Source organism: Periplaneta americana, chromosome 16, assembly GCF_040183065.1.
Source record: "Periplaneta americana isolate PAMFEO1 chromosome 16, P.americana_PAMFEO1_priV1, whole genome shotgun sequence".
NCBI classification, from domain to species: Eukaryota; Metazoa; Arthropoda; class Insecta; order Blattodea; family Blattidae; genus Periplaneta; species Periplaneta americana.
Window position 1 is genome coordinate 152,272,446 of NC_091132.1, and position 21,741 is coordinate 152,294,186.

The window sequence follows — 21,741 nt, forward strand, 5'->3', positions numbered from 1 at the left end:
ACCCAACTTCTTCACTTCGCTCCATGTTTTCCCCTCCCTAGCAATTTCCTCCAAAACTATTCTCTTCCATGTATTTTTTGGCCTTACTCTTGTTCTACTACCCTGGGGGTTTCAATCCAAAGCCATTCTTTCTACTGTTCCATCTTCTTTCCTGATTGTGTCCCCTATCCAATTCCACTTTCGTCTTTTGATTTCTATTGTGATTTCTTTCTGATTTGTTATCTTCCACAGTTCTGAGTTTGTGATTATATCTGGTACATCTAATTTTTTTAATTCTTCGTAAACATCTATTAACAAATGTTTGCAGTTTATTTTGTATAATTTTACTTGTTTTCCATGTCTCACAGCCATATAATAAGACTGATTTCACGTTACTATTAAAGATTTTAATTTTGTAGATCTAGATATAATATAAGATTTCCATATTGGGTACAACTGGACAACTCCACTATTTGCATGTTTTATTCGGTTAATAGAAAGGATTACGTTGACATATTTGATCATACAAAACAATGACTTTCTCTCCCATTAAAGAAGAATGACCTTGAACTTAAATTTTAGGTGTAGAAAATTATAACTCTACAGAAGCGGTCATGAGCACAGTGTTCTCTCGGACTAGTGTCTCTTACCCTCAAGCACGATAGTGCATCCGTGGCTGCTGGTGGGTATGCAGTATACCAGTGGCGGGGTTTCATGAGTGCCATAAATTAGTCAGCAATAATAGGTCAATGAAGCACACAGTGTTCACCTATTCATTTAAATAAGTATATTTTATATAATTAATAAATACTCAGTATGTCCATTTATAATGTCAATAACCTAAAAATATAATTCGAAAATACTCCTTTCTTTAACTCGCCGTAACACGGAAACTATAGTAAAGATTTTGAATTGCAACCACTTTTAAAACTAATTTCCATTCTTTTAAATTGTCGAAAAATAAACAAGTTTGCCGCTTACCAACTTTTGAGGGTGTCAATGTTTATTGTGAGCAGAGCACTTCGAAGTTAGTTTTTTCTTTTTCACTTTCCAAAAAAGATGTTGATTTCGAATTTTTCTCTATGCTTTCCTTAGTCATTTATCTATGAATCCTAAAAATTACAGCGCGATTATCATAGAAGCTTCGACATAATAATGTTTAACGTTGCGTTAGTGTGGCACGGTGTCAGAGACCAACCTTAGAATAAATTTACTGTTCTTTCCCCATCCACTCAAGGACAGGGGTTGTTATTTTGTATAGCTTTCTATTTTATTTCCCTTTACATAAAAGAGCAAGGCCAGTTAACAAAAGATCCCTTTTTCAAGTAAGGCGATTCGGTGTCATAGATCGACAACACTGTTGTCGTAACTTGGAAATAGACAAGCAGGTATATATAACTTCCATATATATAAATACAATTTTATATAATAATGTTCATATTGTGTTAATTTAATTACAATAATGATAATTATAAGGAGGTAAAGTGTAAAATAGCATATTAATGAAATATAATAACATAGGATATAGGCCAGTCTCACGTTCATCACATTATTGTTATTATTATTATTATTATTATTATTATTATTATTATTATTATTATTATTATTATTATTATTATTATGTAAGTTCTTCTAGATGTAATGAATTATGAACAAGAAAGTCGAATTTAGAGGCTACTAGAAAGTATTCGTATTCCGAACATGAACCAGTATCAAATAACGAATCAGACGCTGAGGAAGACTATATCATAGAGGCGAGAGAAGATGATTCAGGAAGTGAACACGAGCTAGACGCTGAACATTATATTGTATTGTAGAAAAAAATACAATGCATCCCTTTCAAAGGTCCCACATTTCAATTAATCATTGCTAACAAAAATATGCAGAATTATGAAATGAGACAGGTATTAAAAGAAAGAGAAACTCCAAGAAGTTTCATTGTCACACACTAATACACCTCCTACATGTACATTATTGGTAGCACGAACATCAAATCTGTATTCGATTTCGTTCCACGTTCTGTCCAACAAGTCCACTGATACTGTTACAATATTGTGTCACAGATACGAGTCCGTAAAACTGGAATATCTTGTAGTATAGTCGCAAACACATGGTCTTTTACACAGCCCCAGAGAAAGAAGTCCAGTGGGGTGATGTCTGGCGAACGTGGTGGCCACCAAATTGGTCCGCCTCGTTCAATCCAGTGAAGGTTTCTGTCAGGGAATTCCGAACATCCAGGCTCCAATATGAGGAGGCTTCGTCTTGTTGAAAGATTACTTGAGGTTGCAGATCAGCTACCTGGTGGTACAAGAACTGTTCCGACATGTTTTGGTATACTGTGCCAGTTATTGACTCCTCATGGAAGAAAAAAGGACCGATAATCCTGTTCATTATCAGATCGCACTAAACTTTTACTATTGGGCTATCCCGGACATGTTCACGGTAGACGTGTGAATATTGTGTACCCCAGATTCTTACATTGACAGATCTTGATGCACGAAACATTGCCTCGTCTGAAAGCAAAGGTTTTCAAGAAATTGAAGGTCACTGTCAATACGATCCAGCATTTCAGTGGCCTGTCATGTGGTTTTAATTGTTGAATAATTTACCTCTTGTAGAGTAAAAACGAAGTTGCTTATGAAGCACTCGATGCACAGTTGACCTCGGCACATTGAACCGTCGGAAAGAATGGCGAATTGATGTTTTTAGGAATTCTCTGAAATCCTGCTCTAATTTCTTCAATTTTCTCATCTGAGACATGTCGACGAGAACCTCCGGATTGTTTGTTCAGACTTCCAGTCACCAGAAACTTCTCACACCAAGCCTTAATGATTTTCCCATCAGGCGCATTTTCTCCATATTCTCTTCTGTAATTTCTTTGCACAGGTAATTATTTATTTCGTCTCTGCATACCAGAAAACAGTTTGTGCACGTTGTTGCAGAGTCGCCATTTTGTTTTATGCCATTGTTGCCGAACATGTGACAGATGAATTAATTTGGAACAAATTAAATAATTCTTTGAGATTCTCTTTCTTTTCTTACCAGACTCATTTGATGACTCCAGTGATTAATTAAAATGTGGGAAGTTTGAAAGGGACACGGTATACTTTTTCAAGTTTCGTTGCCCTTACAAAATATGGAGAATGAGGCTTGAGTTAAAGCCTAAAGTGGAATGACAGATTTGAACCTAGGATCCTTTACCAAAATGTAACTAATTGAAATGTGAATCCACACAACGGAGTAGGCCCATAAATCTTTCTTTTATCTAGTTACCACATATTAAGAATTTAGGAAAAAATTCTCATTGGAATGACAAGATTTGAAGCCAGACCTCAGGCAAAACATTCTATAGAATCCTCCTGTATATATTATGAAAGTCCATGAACTTAAAAATAATACTCTCTCATCTCTTCACAATTTATAAGTATTTACAGTTAACAATGAATGGGACACGGAATTAAACAATTTGTAATGCAATAACAGGCTCGAACCCAAGACCTGGTACCTACCTGTCCTTAATTTGAACGCAAGATATCTCAAAATTTAAGTCAGCTATCTTACCCACAAACATAACATGAAATAAAACTAAAAAGAAAGAATATATTGGTAGGATGAGAGACCGGCCACTCTAAAGATGTTGCAGTCTTGAGACACAGTTACGCAGGGTTAACATTGCGAGAAATAGCGTCCTCATCTACAGCTAATGACTGGTCCCGACTGATCGTCCGCATCAGTTACAGCATCTTTCTCCCTCTCTCTTCTGTACAACAGTGCATGTTACGATACATTACTTACCCGGAATCCATTTCAACGAGTGCTGACGACCACTGGTCTAGAGTGTGGTTCATAATAACTAAAAATTAAGACTATATAATAACACTAAGAATAATATAGTTTTTAATTACATCGTCTACATCATAGTACCAATCATTAAATTTCATAGGCATCACCGATTTCATCATCATCATTATCATCATCATCATCATCATCATCATCATCATCATCATCATCTTCAAGGTTTAGGCCTGATGGCCTGTTCCTTCCTCTTGGAAAGTGTCCTCCCATCTACTGCGAGGTCTTCCGACATTCTTCCTTCGTTCCGGTCTGTAGTTCAGTATTTTTTTGGGGGGAATCTGTCTTCATATGTTATTTCCAGTTTTTCTTTTGTCTTGCTAATCTGTCGTTTAAGTTGAAAATTCCCAGCTCCGTCTTATGTCTGTGCTTCTTTTCTGGTCCAATAGAGTGTAACCTCCCACTGATCTGAAAAATCTCATCTCTGCAGCCTCTAGCCTTCTTCTTTCTGGTCGAGTCAATGCCCAGTTTTCGCTGCCATACATAAGAACAGGGAATGCCATTCCTTTATAGAAATTTAGTTGGGTCTCTTTTAGTGTTTTCCGGGATAAAGTTATTTTTATTTTACTGCACATTCTCTGGAATTTCATCACTGATTTAAATATTACATTTCAAATACAGTTACAATGTTTTATCACAAACAGTTTAATAGAATTAGTAAAGTAATGTTATTACAGGGTGTTAAAAATTATCCAATATTTTAAGAGGTGAAAGTATGCATCGAAACAAGAAAAAAATGTCTAATAAACATGGATCCTAGAACACAATTTCTGAGATCAGAAGACTTGTTCACAGCAGGTGCTCAATGTGACGTCCATTTATGGTAATGCAGTTTTCTGTCCTACAATACAGCAGACTACCAAATAATCATACCGTAGTTGATGGAAAACTGATACGTCGCAAGGAATACCGAAAACAAAAGTTTCATTGCGGATATGAGCGGGGTTCAGCAGAGATGGTGTTGTGAAATTTCGTAATCAGCATGTTTGGGCTGATGAAAATTCCCATGCATTTGAAGAAATATGGCATCAGCACCGATTTTCAATAAACGTATGGATAGGCATTCTTGGCGATAGATTAACGGTCATACGCGCTACCACAGAGATTAATTGGGGCTCGTTATCAGGACTTTCTAATTAATGTATTGCCTATCTTGCTGGAGTATGTGCAATGTCAGCAAAGACTACAGATGTGGTTCATGCATGATGGCACACCAGCACATTTTCTCCGCAATGTGCGTGAACACTCGACGCTGATATTTCAGGACCGCTGGATTGATCGGGGAGGCTCCACACCTTGGCCTGTTCGTTCCCCAAACCTAAATCCCCTAGACTTTTGGTTATCAAGAACAACCAGGTAAATTTCAAAGAGTGCGTAATTCCTTACGCCGAAGAGCAGAGGAATGCATTGCCATGAATGGACGTCATATTGAGCACCTCCTACGAACAAGTGTTCAGATCTCAGAAATTATGTGTCATAGGACCCATGTTTATTAGATATTATTTTCTTGTTTGATGCATACTAACACCTCCTAAAATATTGGATACTTTTCTTTAACACCCTTGTATATACGTTACTCTTCATTTATGTAAAATACCGTAACTTAGAGAAGAAACAAAAACATTCGGAGAATACAATACCTCTCTCATACAGCAGAACAAAAGACACTGTTTACATAGTGATGGCAAAATATCTAAAGTTTCCAGATTTCAGAAAAAAAAATCGCAAGTCAAAATTTAACAATTCATTCCAATTACTTCAACATGTTCTATAGATTCAAAAAGTTAAGAACTGACAGTTAATTCATTTCAAAATGAAAGAAGGAAATTACAGTTCAAATCTAGGATTTACTAGATCGAAGAAATAATCAATTATTAGGGTACTGAAGATCAGGGGCGGACGCAGGATTTTTTTTCGGGGAGGGATTTGAGGAGATAGTAAAAATGGAGTAATGAGAAATAAGTTTATATATTCACAATTTGTTTCCGAGTCACAAACATATACAAACTGGCCTGAGTAGCGTGGTCGGTATAGCCTTCTGTGCTCGAAGTTGCGGGTTCTACCCCAAGGCAGCTCGATGGCATTTAAATGTGTTTAAATGCGACAGGCCTCATATCAGTCGATTTGCTGGCATGTAAAAGAAGTCTTGAGGGAAAAAATTTCGGCACACCGGCGACGCAGATATAACCTCGGCAATTGCGAGCGTTGTTAAATAAACCATAATTTTTTTTTTAATTTTAACATTTACAATGACTGCAATACAAAAACAATGACAGAATGACATTTACAGAAAAAGGCGACGAGGCTTCTTAGACATTTCATCCAGTACTTGATGAGCTTTTACTTCTACATTTTTATGTATATATTTCAAGGCCAGTCCATTTAATCTGTCTGCTCCCATCGTGCTCCTCAAGTAAGTCTTCAAATACCGCAATGTTGAGAACGACCGTTCTGTGTTGCTGTAGTTACAGGTAACATGCAGAAAAGTTTCAGCGCCTTGCGAGTGCAGGGAAAAATAATTTCATTACACCTGTTCAAAGATGATATAAAAACAGTAGGTATTAGGTGAAGATTTTTCTGATCAAGGAAATTTCTTCTCCACATCTTCAATTCATTGAAGAAAGATTCTGGTGATGCTTCAACATCATTGGGCCACTGATTTACTATAGCCTGAACAGCAGTTTCTAAATCTTCATCTGATGCTCGCACTATGTTTTTAGGCAGAAAAGTTTGTATGGACTTTAGGATTCCCTTATGATTTAAAAACCCGTCCTTGAGCTGACTAATGAAATAGTCTAAGGAGAGAAGGAAAATTAAAAGCCTAAAATACTCTTCATGACTCTCTGTCTTGAAGTAAGAACGCTGTGTTTGTCTTCCTGCAGTTCTTGGAATTTAGCACTTTAGCAAAGAGAATTTAAGTGGAAAGCTCTCTAATTCCTATGTACATTCACAAATTAAAATTAATATTATTTTTGTTTCTTGTTTCGTATTTTTCTCAAAATTTCGGGAGGGGATATATCCCCTTAATCCTCCCCCTTGCATCCGCCCCTGCTGAAGATATTAATAGATTTCTCATAACAACTTAGGGAGAGTGTATACAGATGGTGTCTGTAGATGACGAGATTGAAGGACTGAAGGTAAGTTATTGGGAGAAAAAGATCCAGCAGAAGGCATAAGCCAAACTCACCTCAGTTTCACACTTTACCTTAGGTAAAGTAATCAGATCTTGACTTTCTTCAGATTTGACCTCTGATATGACATCATAGGGGTTGTCCTCGCATTCCGTCTTTATCTCTATTGAGAGCATGTTCAGTACATTCACTTCCTAGAGATCACAAACATAAAAAATTATAACTGCAGTTTAGACCATGATTTCAAGTCTTACATGTAGAAATCTGATTCAATATAGTCAGTACTTGGTTATTATCTGTAGCGCAGGAATATTATGAGCGAAAAAATACAAATACAAATCCACATATTAACGGATTAAGTTACTAAGAAACATTACCAAACCAAATCACACAATAGCTCCACATATGGAGAACACATCACAAACACCAACCACAGCTACAGCAATATAGACAGAGACATGAAAATTCTACATATCCAACTGCAAAACCAGAAACTAAACACATTGGAGTCAACGGCAGCTCGGAAGACGGTAGTCTGCTGTATACGCCATAGCATTTCTGACATGTCACGTCACAAGCTTGTACAGTAGAACCAATCGGAGTTAGTCTGTAACAAGTGCTTCCCAAGTTAATTTGTTCACGTGCGAGCGTTTCAATACATTGAATAAGTAAAATTGATATATACTGTGTTTGTGTAAATGGAAGGAGAAACTGTAAAAAGACAAGTATTGCACAGGCGGACTCGGGAAATAGTGTTTAAGGTGTGTAATAATTATTTTAAGAACGTTGACGAGAAGAACGCTTCCGGCCATCATGCTGACGGCTGCAATGTTGCCAACGCATAAGAAACGACTGCAGAAGCATGCGATGTGGGTTTGCGAACCGTGCAAATAATGACTGTTAGTGAAGGCAGTAGGGTTTGTTTGGTGTCATGCTTACAGTAATCAGCGGCTAAGGTCATTATTGTCTTTTGAGAATTTAAATTCTATCCTGTGCTATTTGTCTCGTGCGCGCGCGTGAAGTACGATATGGCAATGTTGTACACTGGCGTTCAGAGATACCTGACCCAGTAATCGATAGTGATCGATAATTTGTCGGTGTAAGTGTGACTTCTTTAGTTATTACTTCTATGAATAGATGACGAAGATAATAGTCAGTGTTGCCAGTCGTACATAAATATACCCGCATTATACTCGTAGAATTCAATATTTCATTCTCCTCTGCTTACTGTAAAACAACACCGGATTTAGCTGCAAACCCCTGAAATTGTCAATTATGATAATAATTTATGCTTAATATAATCATCATTTTCCCCGGTACCTTTTTTAATCTCCCCAATAATGGTGTTACCTATTGAAAACTAGCGGAACTATTTCTAAGTTTGTCGATTTGTTATATCTTTGGTTCTGACTTATCCCGTCGTTAGAAAGTTCGCTTACACGATCATAAAACCGTTAGTGTACGCTGCCTTGCTCTCTCTATCTGTCTCTCTCGATGCAAACACCAGCAGACGACCACCTTCCCAACTGCCGTCGACTCTAGAATACGAAATATATAGATACATAAAAACACACCCACAAGACATCCTCAAAATACAACCGAATTTCAGAACACACATACAGTGGAGTTCCTTCGTTGTTCATAAATGGGGTAAAAACATTAGCCACTCGAAGATCTGTTTACTGTGTACTGCATTATTGGTCTTCTTTGTCCGCCCCTACCTCGACTGTCCAACCACTTCCGAGCAATGAACTCAGGGACTCGTAGAAGCAACAGGGTAAGTACAAACATTATTTACTATTTTAATACTACCGGTATATTATGGGAATGATGTACTTGTCTTTAAGCCTTGAAGGAACACGCAGCAGATTTCCTACAAGTCTCAACTTAATTTTTTGTCTGAGTAAATGTATTATGAAATGGTATCAGCAAAGATTAATATATACCTAATAGGATGCGAAACTGTTTTCAGCACCATCTAACAGCAGGGGATCAAATAAGATTATCAGCGCCCGACGTTGTAGGTGGTGAACATTAGAACTACGTGTTGGGTAGATTACCCAAAGTTCTCTATTTACCCGTTCGTCCGAGACATAGCTCGAGAAGACAAGATGGCAGCCACAAACTTGATAATAAGTGGACATAAAGTGATACCAACGGGTGTATATAAGCAGTTTGTGTTAAACAGTGATGTTTATGGACGTTGTAAAAATAGTGTTCTCGAATGTATTGTAAAGTAATAGTAATATAATAAATTGAAGTATCTAAGTAGTTTTTGCAGACTTTCCCATTGGCTGTACACTGAATATCCAAAGAATACAGTCCCAATTATCTAACCTTTTGCTTTATTTTCTGTCTCTTTTTGGTTATATTTTAATTGGGTAGTGTAAAATATATCGTCTCTTTTACCTTCCTGTTGGCTCTGGTAAGAATTTTCAGTTGAAGATGCTGTGAGGAATAAAATGTGAATGTTTTATTTTAAATTGAGTTAGTTTGAGAATCGAGATGAGGGTGGGAGGGAATACTTTCTGCATAGTTTAACATTTTCGTCATCAGGTGCGCTGCTTGCATGGAGTAATTAGTTTTTCTTTTTGCTACTGGGTTCGCTGCTAGATGTAATAAGTTCTCCATTGGCCAATATTTGGCAGCAAGATCAATTTCTACATTAGCGCCTCTAGCATGTGTTACGGGAAACTCAGTAAGTTTCGCATCCTATATATTTATCCATGGTATCAGTCTTAATAACTTAAACATATTTTTGTCGTTAATGTTAAAACAAATATTTTCTTTAGAGGAGTTACCATTGTAATTATTTACTCTTGTATTTGTATGCATTATTAAAAAACTTCTCCTTAGATTTATGTAAGTGTATATATTTAGATGCTAAAATAATTCTTATTTAAGTTTGTATTTTCATGTATAAGTTAAAATGAATATCTTTCTTCTTTTACTGTATCTTTTAATGTTAACGTCGAGCATGAGCAAAGCGATCACCTTATCTATAACGTATTTAGTGGTGTTCCTATAGTGGGAGGAGTCAGCTAGCTTTCCAAATTAAAGTTTCCATAACAGAAGATTCCACACTAACTAACACAAACGCACACCCTAGAAAAATAGGAAGAAATAAAGACCTCACTGGTTCTGCCTCACTGGTTCTGAAGTTGGCTGATACTAAGCTGAAACTAGTCAACTAAGTAATTTACAAATATATTATTTACGTTTTAACACATGTAAGTGATTATTTTAACTGTATTATTAAGTGATATAAAGTGTTAAAAGTGGGTAATGAAGAAATGTAACAAATTTCTTAGGTACCTGTAAGTGCAAAGCATAGTGCACACGAAAGTACACAAATTCCACTTTATGATCATTATTAGACAATATAATCAATTATTACAAATTTAAATATTTGCTATGTCATACCAAATCCCCTGCCAGAAGATCTAAGAGAAAAACGTCTAAGTTAGAAAGGTATACATTTTTAGATCTACTGGCAGAATAATGGTCTACAACCAAAATGTCAAAGTAAATAATGTCTAATCGTTCCCCATGGCTAAACTTGAAAACGACTATAACAATTTTTCTATGACTATTCATGAATATGTCCACTAAATATGCGACACTTTATTGACAAAAATGGTCTTAATTATCACAGAATTTACTATTATTAAACAGGAATTAACCCCTTTTTTCCGCACAAACAAGTTGTAAAAGTTTCAATTATTATTGTTTTCATTTCCGATTTCTTCGCACTCCAACTATAGTCTATAACGTATAGCTCTTGAGTAATTTGCAAGTTCTTCTCGTTCATTATATTGCCGACAGAAACCATAACTTCAATCTGGCGTAGATTTGTGATAAAACATTTTTACTGGCTATCGAACTCTATGGTATCTTGCCAAGAGCTGAGTAATGAAACATGATTATCTGCCTGGCGTTTCTCTACGGTTAAAAAAATTCCAAATTTTAGCATGACGAATTAAAATCATCCTCAGAAAGTTGCAATGCCATCCTTCGACTGCGCTTGTTGTTCTCTAAAATGGCTTAAGAGAGATTCAAGGATATTCCATGTATTTGGAGGAAAATGCAGAGGAATGGGTGCTGTTTCTCTCTTGAGGACTCCTCTCAAATAAATTCTCTCAATGTAATTTGCTACAGGTTCAACTACATCACTAATGTTATCGAATATCTCTTCCAAGTCATCCAAATGTATAAATGGCAGCGTAATCAATTGTCGGATTTCATTTCTAACAATTAAATCACAATTTAGGCTTTCATTGACAAGTTTTTTCCAAATATATTGTACAAAATGGAAAAGGCATCCCTTCAGAGCTGCATTGGAAAAAGCAGCTCCCATACCATTCATTGTCGCGATTTCAAAATCTGTTAAGGTAATTTCTGGCTCAAGATTATATTGTGTATAAAGATAGTAAACTATACTACAGTATAGATGAGAAAAATACTGAAGAAAACATAAGAGTGAATTTCTACCACCTACCATACCATCGTACCAAATCAAACATGTTCTTCCATTGGCTAGTGTTGATGTACGCGCTACAAATTAGTTTGTAATTCCTTATCGAGATGTTGATCGTTATTGATAATTTAGATAGAAGTGAAATATGTTGAAATCATGAAGCGAGAATTGTGATACGTTCAGAATGCAGATATGAGTTATCACAAATCCATTCTCACAAAATTAATATTGAATAATTTCAAGGAAAAAATGTTCCCGGGCCGAGTATCGATCCCGGGACCCTTCGCTTAGCGCGCGAATGCTCTTCCGACTGAGCTACACCAGGAACTATACACAACACCGTCACAATTTTTCCTTTGTATCCACACGATTCAAATGAGCTGACAAGACGCTAGAACTCAACTATGAGTGCACACAAATACTTGTGTTACTTAAATTGTGGCTTTCTGTTAACGTACCTCCAGTAACGAATGTATTATACAAATCTGGCTTTCAGGTAGTAGCTCCCTGTAAAGCAGGTTTGAATAATTTCAAGGAAAAATTGTTCCGGGGCCGGGTATCGATCCCGGGACCCTTCGCTTAGCGCGGGAACGCTCTTCCGACTGAGCTACCCCAGGAACTATACACGACACCGTCACAATAAGCGAAGGGTCCCGAAAGAACATACTGACGTCAGAGTTACAGAAAATTGCACGTTCTGACTGCTTACAGCGCCATATTTTCACCTGATGGCGAGACTTTGAACTAATTATTTTTTTTTGGCATAATTCGCGAACGCCTTAGTTAATTAGCATATCTACGAGGTTTCACACTCCTACGATCATTACAGTCCGTGCTGTGCCATGCTGAACACCGTCAGTTTAATTGTAGGTAACCACAGTAAAACATAGTATAGGTAAAACATAGTTGGCACGCTTTGAACGTTCCGACCTCCAGTATCACGCGACTCTGACAAAGAAATCGTAATGTGTCATCGGTGACAAATATCAATGTCCTACGGAACCTTCAAGGCTAGAATCATACCTTAAGAACTGCTCGCTATTTTGTGTTACATTGTAAGGTGGTAGTAGGCCTACTATATCTTGAGATCTTGCAGTGTTCTGGATACAGACGATCTTCTGCGATTTTGTTGTCTGTTCTGAGCAATGCCTGTCTCTATGGCACTAAAACGACTGCTTCTTCACTTGTAACATTACTTACTCTTCTGCTACAATTTGTTGATGGTGGTTGATTCGGGTTATCCAGTGCCCATAGTCTGATAATAGAGATTGTATTTCTGACTTCAGTTGATGCTCGTCCTGGATGATGATTATGATTTCCCACTTTAAATATCTATATCTTACACTCGAATTCCGAACCACTTACGCAAGTTGCAGAGCTGGGAACACAATCAGTACATTTTCTGATCATTTCTGCTTTTTAGTCTAAAATTAAAGTCATGGTTGTTGTGTATCTAGAATTTTTCGCCCTTTGTAGACGTTACGTTACGACATAGATCAATATTAGTCGTGATCAACGAAAAATATAGGCTACGGAGCGAATCAGAGTTACATGGTTATCTTGGTTTAGCCATAGCCATCGTGACAATCGCCTAATATAAATACATGTTCAATCTTTTTTTTTTTAATAAAGGAATTACTGTATCAAAAACAAAGTTCGCAATATTAAGAATAAGAATGTGATGTTGCGCCGTAGCCTGTTTTTCTCTGTTAGCCACGCGTATCAGTATCATTACCTAACAAAGTAATGCCATTATTGCCAGCGTCATTGCCTAGGAGACTAATGGCCAGTTTTTCCAAGTAATGTTTAATTTGGCTTAACAAATGTTAAATTAACAGCTGGTTTATTTTTAACGTTTTGTTAAGATGTTTTCCATTTTTCCAACACAATTTTGTTTAAAATAACCAACACTTAACTTTAACTATCGTTAATACTATTCTAACTACTCAACAGCAGTTGGTAATGATTTTGCATATGTAAGACAACTTCTTATTGGCTATATTATTATTTAAATTCTGTACTGTAGAGTAAGTCATGAAACATGTATAAAATCGTAACCTGTTACAGTAGCCATGATTCATACAGTACAGAGAGTTGATAAATGAAAGTTGCATTGACTACTATTGAATATTAATAATTACACTAGTCTACAACATTTTTTGTGCCGACAAACAGAATGCTGATTATTACCAAGTCTGATGCGCTGATTACGAATATGTAATCAGATTTTGCCCTTCACGTCAAGTTTCTGAGCACTGCAACAATGTTATATTTTATGAATAGCCATAAATACAGTGCGGGCGGGAAGTAACTAGGTATTATTAATTGACTGTATAATTTTTAATATCGATGGAATCATAATGAAATTTGTGTGTATATATAAATCATTAAATAGAATTTGAACTTCAGTTCGTCCGTAGTATAGATGATGGCCGTGAGGGGCAGTTCGCGCAACAATAGCAAAGATGGTCGATCACCTATTTGTTCGCGAGAGTGCGCAGATTGCTGCTCGCTATGAAGTGTGGATTTCCGTTGTTTTCGTTCGAGATGGTGCCATATGGAGAAAGGAAGGAATGCCAAATCCGTCCAGAGACGATAAAGAATTGGAATCACAGATTCGGGGCATTATCACCAATGCCCCACGCAACTTCCTCCAGAAGACTGTGGATTCCATTACCGGCCGCTTGAGGAAATTGGTGGAAGCCACAGGTGCCAACGTTTAATTTTGATATATGCATACGTATTCCAATTTAACAAGGTACACATGAAATAAATTTCAATAATTTAATGTTGTAAATATAGAATTTATACACATTTTTCAATACCTAGTATATATGTAGCAGCGCTTCTTTGGTTTCTATCCATTATGCCAAGTCCCTCTTCACTTGACACATCTGAATCATGGTTTGTTGATACTTGAAAGATAAGATAGACTTATAGGGTACCTGGTAATGAAAACAGAGACAGTCTGTACTTTGTTTAGTTCGAGTGTAGAGGTTTTGTTAGTAGTGTGAGCTGTTCTGTGTGAAATGAAATGAAGAAGCAAAGGCATAGTTTTAAAAACTTTCCGAACCAATGGTATGGTGTGAGCAAAAAAACCACTAAGATGATTGTTATTTCTGCTTAATCAATGTTACTGGATTTTCTTAAAAAAATAAGAGACTCATTCAGTATCCTAATCTCCCGTCAGCTATAAGACCAATACCTCACGGAGAAAATTTACCTGTTCCCATTCCACCTTCTACATACCAAGAAGAATCGGAATCTGACATAACGTCATCTGATGATGTGCAGCCCTCTACACCAAGGGATGACGTCTACATCCCAGATGAATAGAGAGAAGAAAAGCCACATTTAATAACATAGGTAGAACTCAATGATTGGTATACGTGATTTGTACTTAACTAAACATCTGACTGAGCTTCTAGGATCTCGTCTTCAGGAATGGAAGGTGCTGGATAAAGATGCTAATGTTTCAGTATTTAGAAACATAAATAAGGATCTACCATTTTTCATAGTTACAGGTTCTGGAGTTTGTGCATGCAGCGATGTAAATGGACTGATTAAAACTAGGTATTACACATAATGCTGAAGAGCGGCGCTTATTTATCTAAAATTAGTCTGAAAGCCATTTTGTTACACAATTGCAATAAACTTCCCTCCATATCTGTAGCATACAGCGCAGCAATGAAAGAAACATATAGTACAAAAACATGTGTCGTATTCTTCAAGCCATTAAAATATGAAAACCATTGTTGGCATATTTGCGGGATCTTAAAGTCTTCTACATGGAATGCAGAGTGGATTCACTAAATATCCTTTTTCCTGTGCCTTTGGGACAGCCGAGGTTCTCAACATCACTATACAGTCAAGGAATGGCCAAGAAGAGAAGATTTCACTCCTGGGAAACATAATGTAAAATTTAAACCTTTAGTTGACCCACAAAAATATATCTCCATCCTTTACACATTAAATTAGGGCTCATGAAGAACTTTATGAAAGGTATGGACACAACAGGCGAAGGTCTGAAATATCTAAGAAGAATATTCCCTAGTTTGAGTGATACAAAATTAAAAGAAGGAATATTCATTGGACCTCAGATTAAAAAAGTGATGGGTGACCAATTTTTTTTAGAAAAAATTAACTCCAAAGGAACGTGCAGCATGGGACTCATTTTAAAGTGTTGCGAATGAGTCCCTCGGCAACAAGAAGGAAGAAAATCATGACGAACTAGTTCAGAATCTTTTTCAAAATTATAAGAATTTTGGATACAGGATGTCTGTCAAATTCACTTCCTACATTCTCATTTAGATTTCTTTCCTAAAAACTTGTGTGCAGTGAGTGACGAACAAAGGGAACGCTTTCATCAAGACATTTTACAGATGGAACAGCGTTATAAAGGGAGATGGGATCAATCTATGATGAGTGATTACTGCTAGTTCATACAAAGAGAGAATACTACAATATACACGAAAAAGTGTTTTAAAGCGATGCCTGCCTTCCACTACGTAAATGTAAACAGCCATTTACATCATTATAACATGAAGGATAGTTTATTTTTAGTACTAACACCACTATAATAGTGGAAGATTATGTTTGTGCATTCTGCATTAGATATTAAAAATGTGGAACTGCTTAGTTGGTATCGAACTTTTCAGAAGTGTAATAAGGGTAATAACTGAAAATCTGAGGGTGCTGCTGAAAAATGGGTTCCATTTTTGGATTCAGCATGGCAAATATGTGGATAGTAACAATGTTTCATTTCGGCACAATTTTCAAAGTTATAATTTGTAGACTAGTGTTATAAGTATGGTTATATTTTATAATGCTAAATATGAATTTCTGTTTAGAAAAATCTCAGCATTATGACCACCAGGTGACAATAATTACACGAATGTGTGTGTAGTCAACTGTACACAAAACCCCAAGGAGAATTCCGTATCATATAAAATTCTCTAATTCAGGTCCATGTATAAATTATATGTAATTTAGTCCTAAAGAAGCAATTGCTGCTGAAACATTTTATTATTTACTCACTGCGTATTTTGAAGCACTATTGACATCGGCTATAGTTGAAGAGCCAGTAACATAGAATCTAGAGTTAATAGTAGCTGGTGAATTGGAACAAGTGGCCTATTTCTGTTTGTAGGATATTCAAATCTGACTTCAATTTCTTGCCACGTTGAGATCGCACATTTCCTCAATATTAAATGGATAATAGCTCAGCATCGAAATAAGCGTCAGTATGATAATCAGTTGACTTATAAAGATTATCTTCCCTATATTAATATTCCAAAATATCTTTTAAATTATATATTACCAGTCTTATGGCCAGTTTCACAAAGCTTCATTAAGGTTTTAATGATTCATTAATGTATTTACTGGTTCATTAAATCATTTTTATATCTCACGAAGCATCTTTAGCCTAATGAACCAGTAAAACTATCATTAAATTTAGTGATAGAAATTTCCGTCTTTAAATTTTTAATTATTCTTTAGTTGCAATAAAAATGGCGGAACGTTTCGACGCAGAATTGTTATATCTGGAACTGCTCGAAAATTAAGAGTAAAATGGAGATAATGTTAACCATTTAAAAACCGATCATTTTGAAAATTTGAATGACAGAAAAATTCACAAAAGATACCGCGTCACGAAGATCGTGGTACCGGTACTCAAAATTTTAGAAGAAACTGATCATAGGTTAGAATATCATAAAAACGGCTGAGACAAAGCTGAAACTAGTCAACTAGGTAACATACAACTGAGTTTTATTTTAAGACATGAAATCAATTATTATAACTACATACCGGTTCCTAAGAAATATTAGTAAATTAATACATAATGTGCATTTGAAACATAACAAAACTTAATTGGTATATTAACTTTCATTTATTAGAATTATATTATAGCTAGCGATAAGACATGTTTGCACTGGCTTTAAAACAGAAGCGAAAGAGCTGGATTCTTGGAATTTATAATCGTTTTCTTTCCGATGGAAATTTAATTTTCCCCCGCCCACACCGCCATAAACGTTCAATGACGGTCCACGGAAAAGCATGAAAAAAAGAGGAGGATTGACAAATATCGAGACATCCCACCTCAAAATCCAGATCAGTTCTGGGATCAAGTTCTGGCTACCTGGGAAGATTTCGCTAAGGACCAGAACTATTTCCGCGATCTGGTAGACTCAATGTCCCGAAAATGCCAGGCAGTGATTGACGCCGGTGGCATGTAGACAGTGTATTAGATCCACATGTGTATTTCTTTTATTTTTATTTAATTTGTTTATCTTAGTTTTATTTCGGGAAGAAAATTGATCTCCCAAGAGTTTTTTAAATTCTTCTAGTGGAGCCAGGTTTTCGAAATAATTCGTTCTACTACACAAAATTTAAAAAATGAAGAAAGGTAACATGTATAAAAATTAGTTACGTTAATAAAAAAAAATGTTACCGCCGAGAATCGAACACAGGCCCCTGGGTTGGCAAGCCAACTCACTACTGACTGCTCCACCGGAGAGACATGACGTAATTAGCGCGACGAGAGACATATAGCTATTCGGCTTGAAGTCTACGGAGACAGTGCACATATAAACGTATTCGTGTAAATATTTTAATGTTCAGTACTAGTTAATGTTTCATTTGGACTGATTTACTGAAGCATGGTGAAACCGGCCCTTACTCTGAACATTCCTCAAAGACAAACATAACATGTTATTTTTACAACTTTTGTCTGAACAGCTGTGGTGTTATCCGCCATGTTTAACTGTTTGTTAAATGAGTTAACGGTCTGAAATCCTACATTTAAAGTTAACAAACGGTTAAGAATCTGTTAAGCCAAACTGGTGTTGAACAAATGGAAAAACTGTATTTAACAAACTGTTGAAGGTTTAACAGTCGTTAAGTGTTCTAACAATACTTGGACAAACCGGCCATAAGGCCAGTATTTCCATTCGTTGTTTTATTTATGAAAAAATTAGTATTTTTTTTACAATTGGAAGTTTTTCTTTTAGATCATAATATATTAATTTAGACTTCATTTTTAATAGATATTTTTGCCTTGCACCTTTTATCATCGAACAAAACACTCCTGTAGACACTTTTTTGTTAGATTTTATACACACGAGTAAGTCCACTAGTTCATCAATTAATCATAATAAACATTTCTGCTGTAGGCTAGATCTAATCTGGAAGCTACTAAAGACATCTAGTCCATTTAATGTAATTCCGATACTAGTATTTTCTTGTATTTTACCGGTAGCTCTGTATGGTTGTGAAACTTAGACTCTCACTTTGAGAGAGAAACAGAGGTTAAGGGTCCTCGAGAATAAGGTTCTTACGAAAATGTATGGGGCTAAGAGGGACGAAGTTACAGAAGAATGGAGAAATTTACACAACGCCGAACTGCACGCATTATATTCTTCACATTACATAATTAGGAACATTACATTGAGACGTTTGAGATAGGCAGAGCATATAGCATGTATGGGCAAATCCAGAAATGTGTGGGAGACCGGAGGGAAAAAGACCTGTGGGAAGACCGAGATGTAAATGGAAGGATAATACAAAAAATGGATTTGAGGGAGGTAGGATAAGATGGTAGAGACTGGATTAATCTTGTTCAGGACAGGGACCGATAGCGAGCTTATATGAGGACTAAAATGAACCTCCGGGTTCCTTAAAAGCCATTTGTAAGTAAGTAAGTAAGTAAGTAAGTAAGTAAGTATTTTTCTTGTAAGTTATACTCAATAAGAATAAAAACTCAGAATCGTTTCTTAAGTCAGAAGAAAGAAAACCAAAACTATATCAATAAAGTTGAAAGCAATGTGCTAAGAATATGTTGATTATTTATTTAATGGTAAAAATATGACACAAAAAATGTCCACTGTAATGATCGTGTGATAATGACAGGTAGTGGCTGCTAAATTTACTTAAGGTTTTACACCATACAAGCCCAAGAAAATATAACGGTAATATTGACACCAACAACTTAAACAACAGAAGTTCGTTAATATGCTTCGTTAATATGCTCATTCATTTATGTTTATATTTTTATTGTTTTAATGTGAAGTTGTCTTTACATTTGTATTTAGATGAATTTGTTCTTCATACACTTTACAAATACTGATCAACAAAAGACATGGAAGACAAAAATTTTGAGACAATAGACCTTCTTAGGTAATTACAAATAAGTCCCAGAATATTCAACTCAAGCCAAAGAGTTCAGTATGGAAGAAATGTACAAAATGAATACCGGTACTTTTATAGCAGGGGTTGCATGATATACTCATCAAAACTTATCTTAATATGCTAAAAGGTGCCGAACTGAAGTTGTATCTGTTTCACCTAGGTGCCCTTTCCGACATTTATCACAATATTTTATTTGCGAACTTATATACCAAACACAATATTTTATTTGCGAACTTATATACCAATCTCGTTAGTTACAAAAGAGAAAACTTGAAAAGATTTGCTTTGTTGATAAAACAAACTTATATTAAAAAGTGTTGCAAATCATACTTCAAATCAAGAACCTGATAATGTATCATAAAGCGTAAATCAAAAGAAATATACCTGTGACATAATGATAAAAAAATAAGAGGATATCCAGCCTTAGTTTAATTACTTTCTGTATGTTGAATATATTTTAAAAGATACATGATTTTCTATTTCACAACATATTATTATAAACTGCGAATGTAATGGGTAATAATTTCATAAAATATACCTCAGACGAAGGTGGCTTCTCTTCTAAATAAGCGTCATCATTTCTTTTTATAGCCAATGGATCGACCTTGCTTTCCATCTTGATCAAATCCATGACAACTGAAAGAAATTATCAATAAATTGCCATTCATTTGCGAACTTTGAGCTCCCTCCCTCCCTCAAAGTGATAAGTTGTAATATTTTTACTGAATTTTTAAGCATCGATATCATATAATTCCGTTATCTATAATTTTACCTAAATGTTTCACGTACATAACACTTTTTATTTAACATCCGTCGTGATATCACAGTTTCTACACAAGATGTTGTTAACGAACTAAAGAGAAAGCCAAGAAGACTGGACTTTGTTTTGCAAAAAAAAAAAAAAAAAAAAAAAAAAAAAAATAGAAAACGGTATGTTTGTATGTGTGTGTGAGCATCATTACAACGTCATCCTTTTATTGGACCACCCCCAAGAAAAATGCCTGGCTGCACGATTGACAGCATCTCCACAAAAATTCCCGTACAAATTCAACGCTTTTCACTTCCGAAACCACCGGAACTACCTCAGTGCTAGTTTTACCGAAAGTAATAAATAAATGTACATATTATATACCTGTTATCAGCGTTCCGCACTGAAATATTCGCCGAATCCTAACATTAAAGCGACATTTTTTAAATTATAGAGCTATTTCATTTGAGTGCATGTTCAGCAGTATAGAGATCAAGATAGCCGTGATCCGTGATACTGTAGAAAGCATTATGAATGAATTTTATTTTTATGACTGATATCCAGTGGCGTGTCGTGGACTTGTGGATTGGGGGAGCTGCAGTAGATTTTGGTACATACAAATTTCATTCCTTGATATCATTACTAATAAGTATAGGACAAAAACAAATGCACTACATATCGAAAAACCAAAACTTCTTGACTTATTGGGAGACGACTGTGGCATCATTTGCCATGATCGCTAAAAAGAAGCTAACACCATCGATTTCAGTCTGAATTTCAGATCGGCAGACACTCAACATGCAATCTACCAACCTAACAGTTCATTCCGTATTTTTTTACAATTACCTATAAAGACAGTGGCATGTTCCAAATGATTTTTGAGAGACTCGTTTAGATTACCCACGAACTGTAGCAACCCACGAAATATTTTTTTATTTATTTTATTGGTTTATTTTACGACGCTTTATCAACATCTAGGTTATTTAGCGTCTGAATGATATGAAGGTGATAATGCCGGTGAAATGAGTCCGGGGTCCAGCACCGAAAGTTACCCATCATTTGCTCATATTGGGTTGAGGGAAAACCCCGGAAAAACCTCAACCAGGTAACTTGCCCCGACCGGGATTCGAACCCGGGCCACCTGGTTTCGCGGCCAGACGCGCTGACCGTTACTCCACAGATGTGGACCACACGAAATACACCAGGGTTTTTCGAATCATTTTTTCATCATGTCCCGTAAGGGGAAGTTCATATTGGCCACGAAATTTGATACAGTCAATATTTTTTTAACAATTTCACGATTTTTTCTCACTTCTTCGTTACGTTTGAGAATGTTTTTCTGTACGCTTCACTTAGTTGCGCAGTAA

At 35.9% G+C, this 21,741-nt stretch overlaps 1 protein-coding gene across 3 annotated transcripts in view; it reads right to left on the reverse strand.

The window, feature by feature from the left end:
* The window catches only part of LOC138691355 (zinc finger protein 235-like), a 35,313-nt gene extending 14,428 nt beyond the window's left edge, over positions 1 to 20,885 (reverse strand). The window contains exons 1-4 of one of the 3 annotated variants that reach the window (XM_069813258.1): positions 20,759 to 20,885; positions 20,165 to 20,262; positions 7,019 to 7,156; positions 941 to 4,305 (exon numbers count right to left, since the gene is read on the reverse strand). In XM_069813258.1, coding sequence (XP_069669359.1) covers positions 4,126 to 4,305; positions 7,019 to 7,156; positions 20,165 to 20,257 — 411 coding nt within the window. In that variant the 5' untranslated portion in view covers positions 20,258 to 20,262; positions 20,759 to 20,885 and the 3' untranslated portion in view covers positions 941 to 4,125. Of the gene's footprint in view, positions 1 to 940; positions 4,306 to 7,018; positions 7,157 to 20,164; positions 20,263 to 20,758 lie in introns of those variants that run through there. The other 2 variants (XM_069813256.1, XM_069813257.1) reach the window with 2 other exon arrangements.
* Between the last annotated feature and the right edge of the window lie 856 nt (positions 20,886 to 21,741).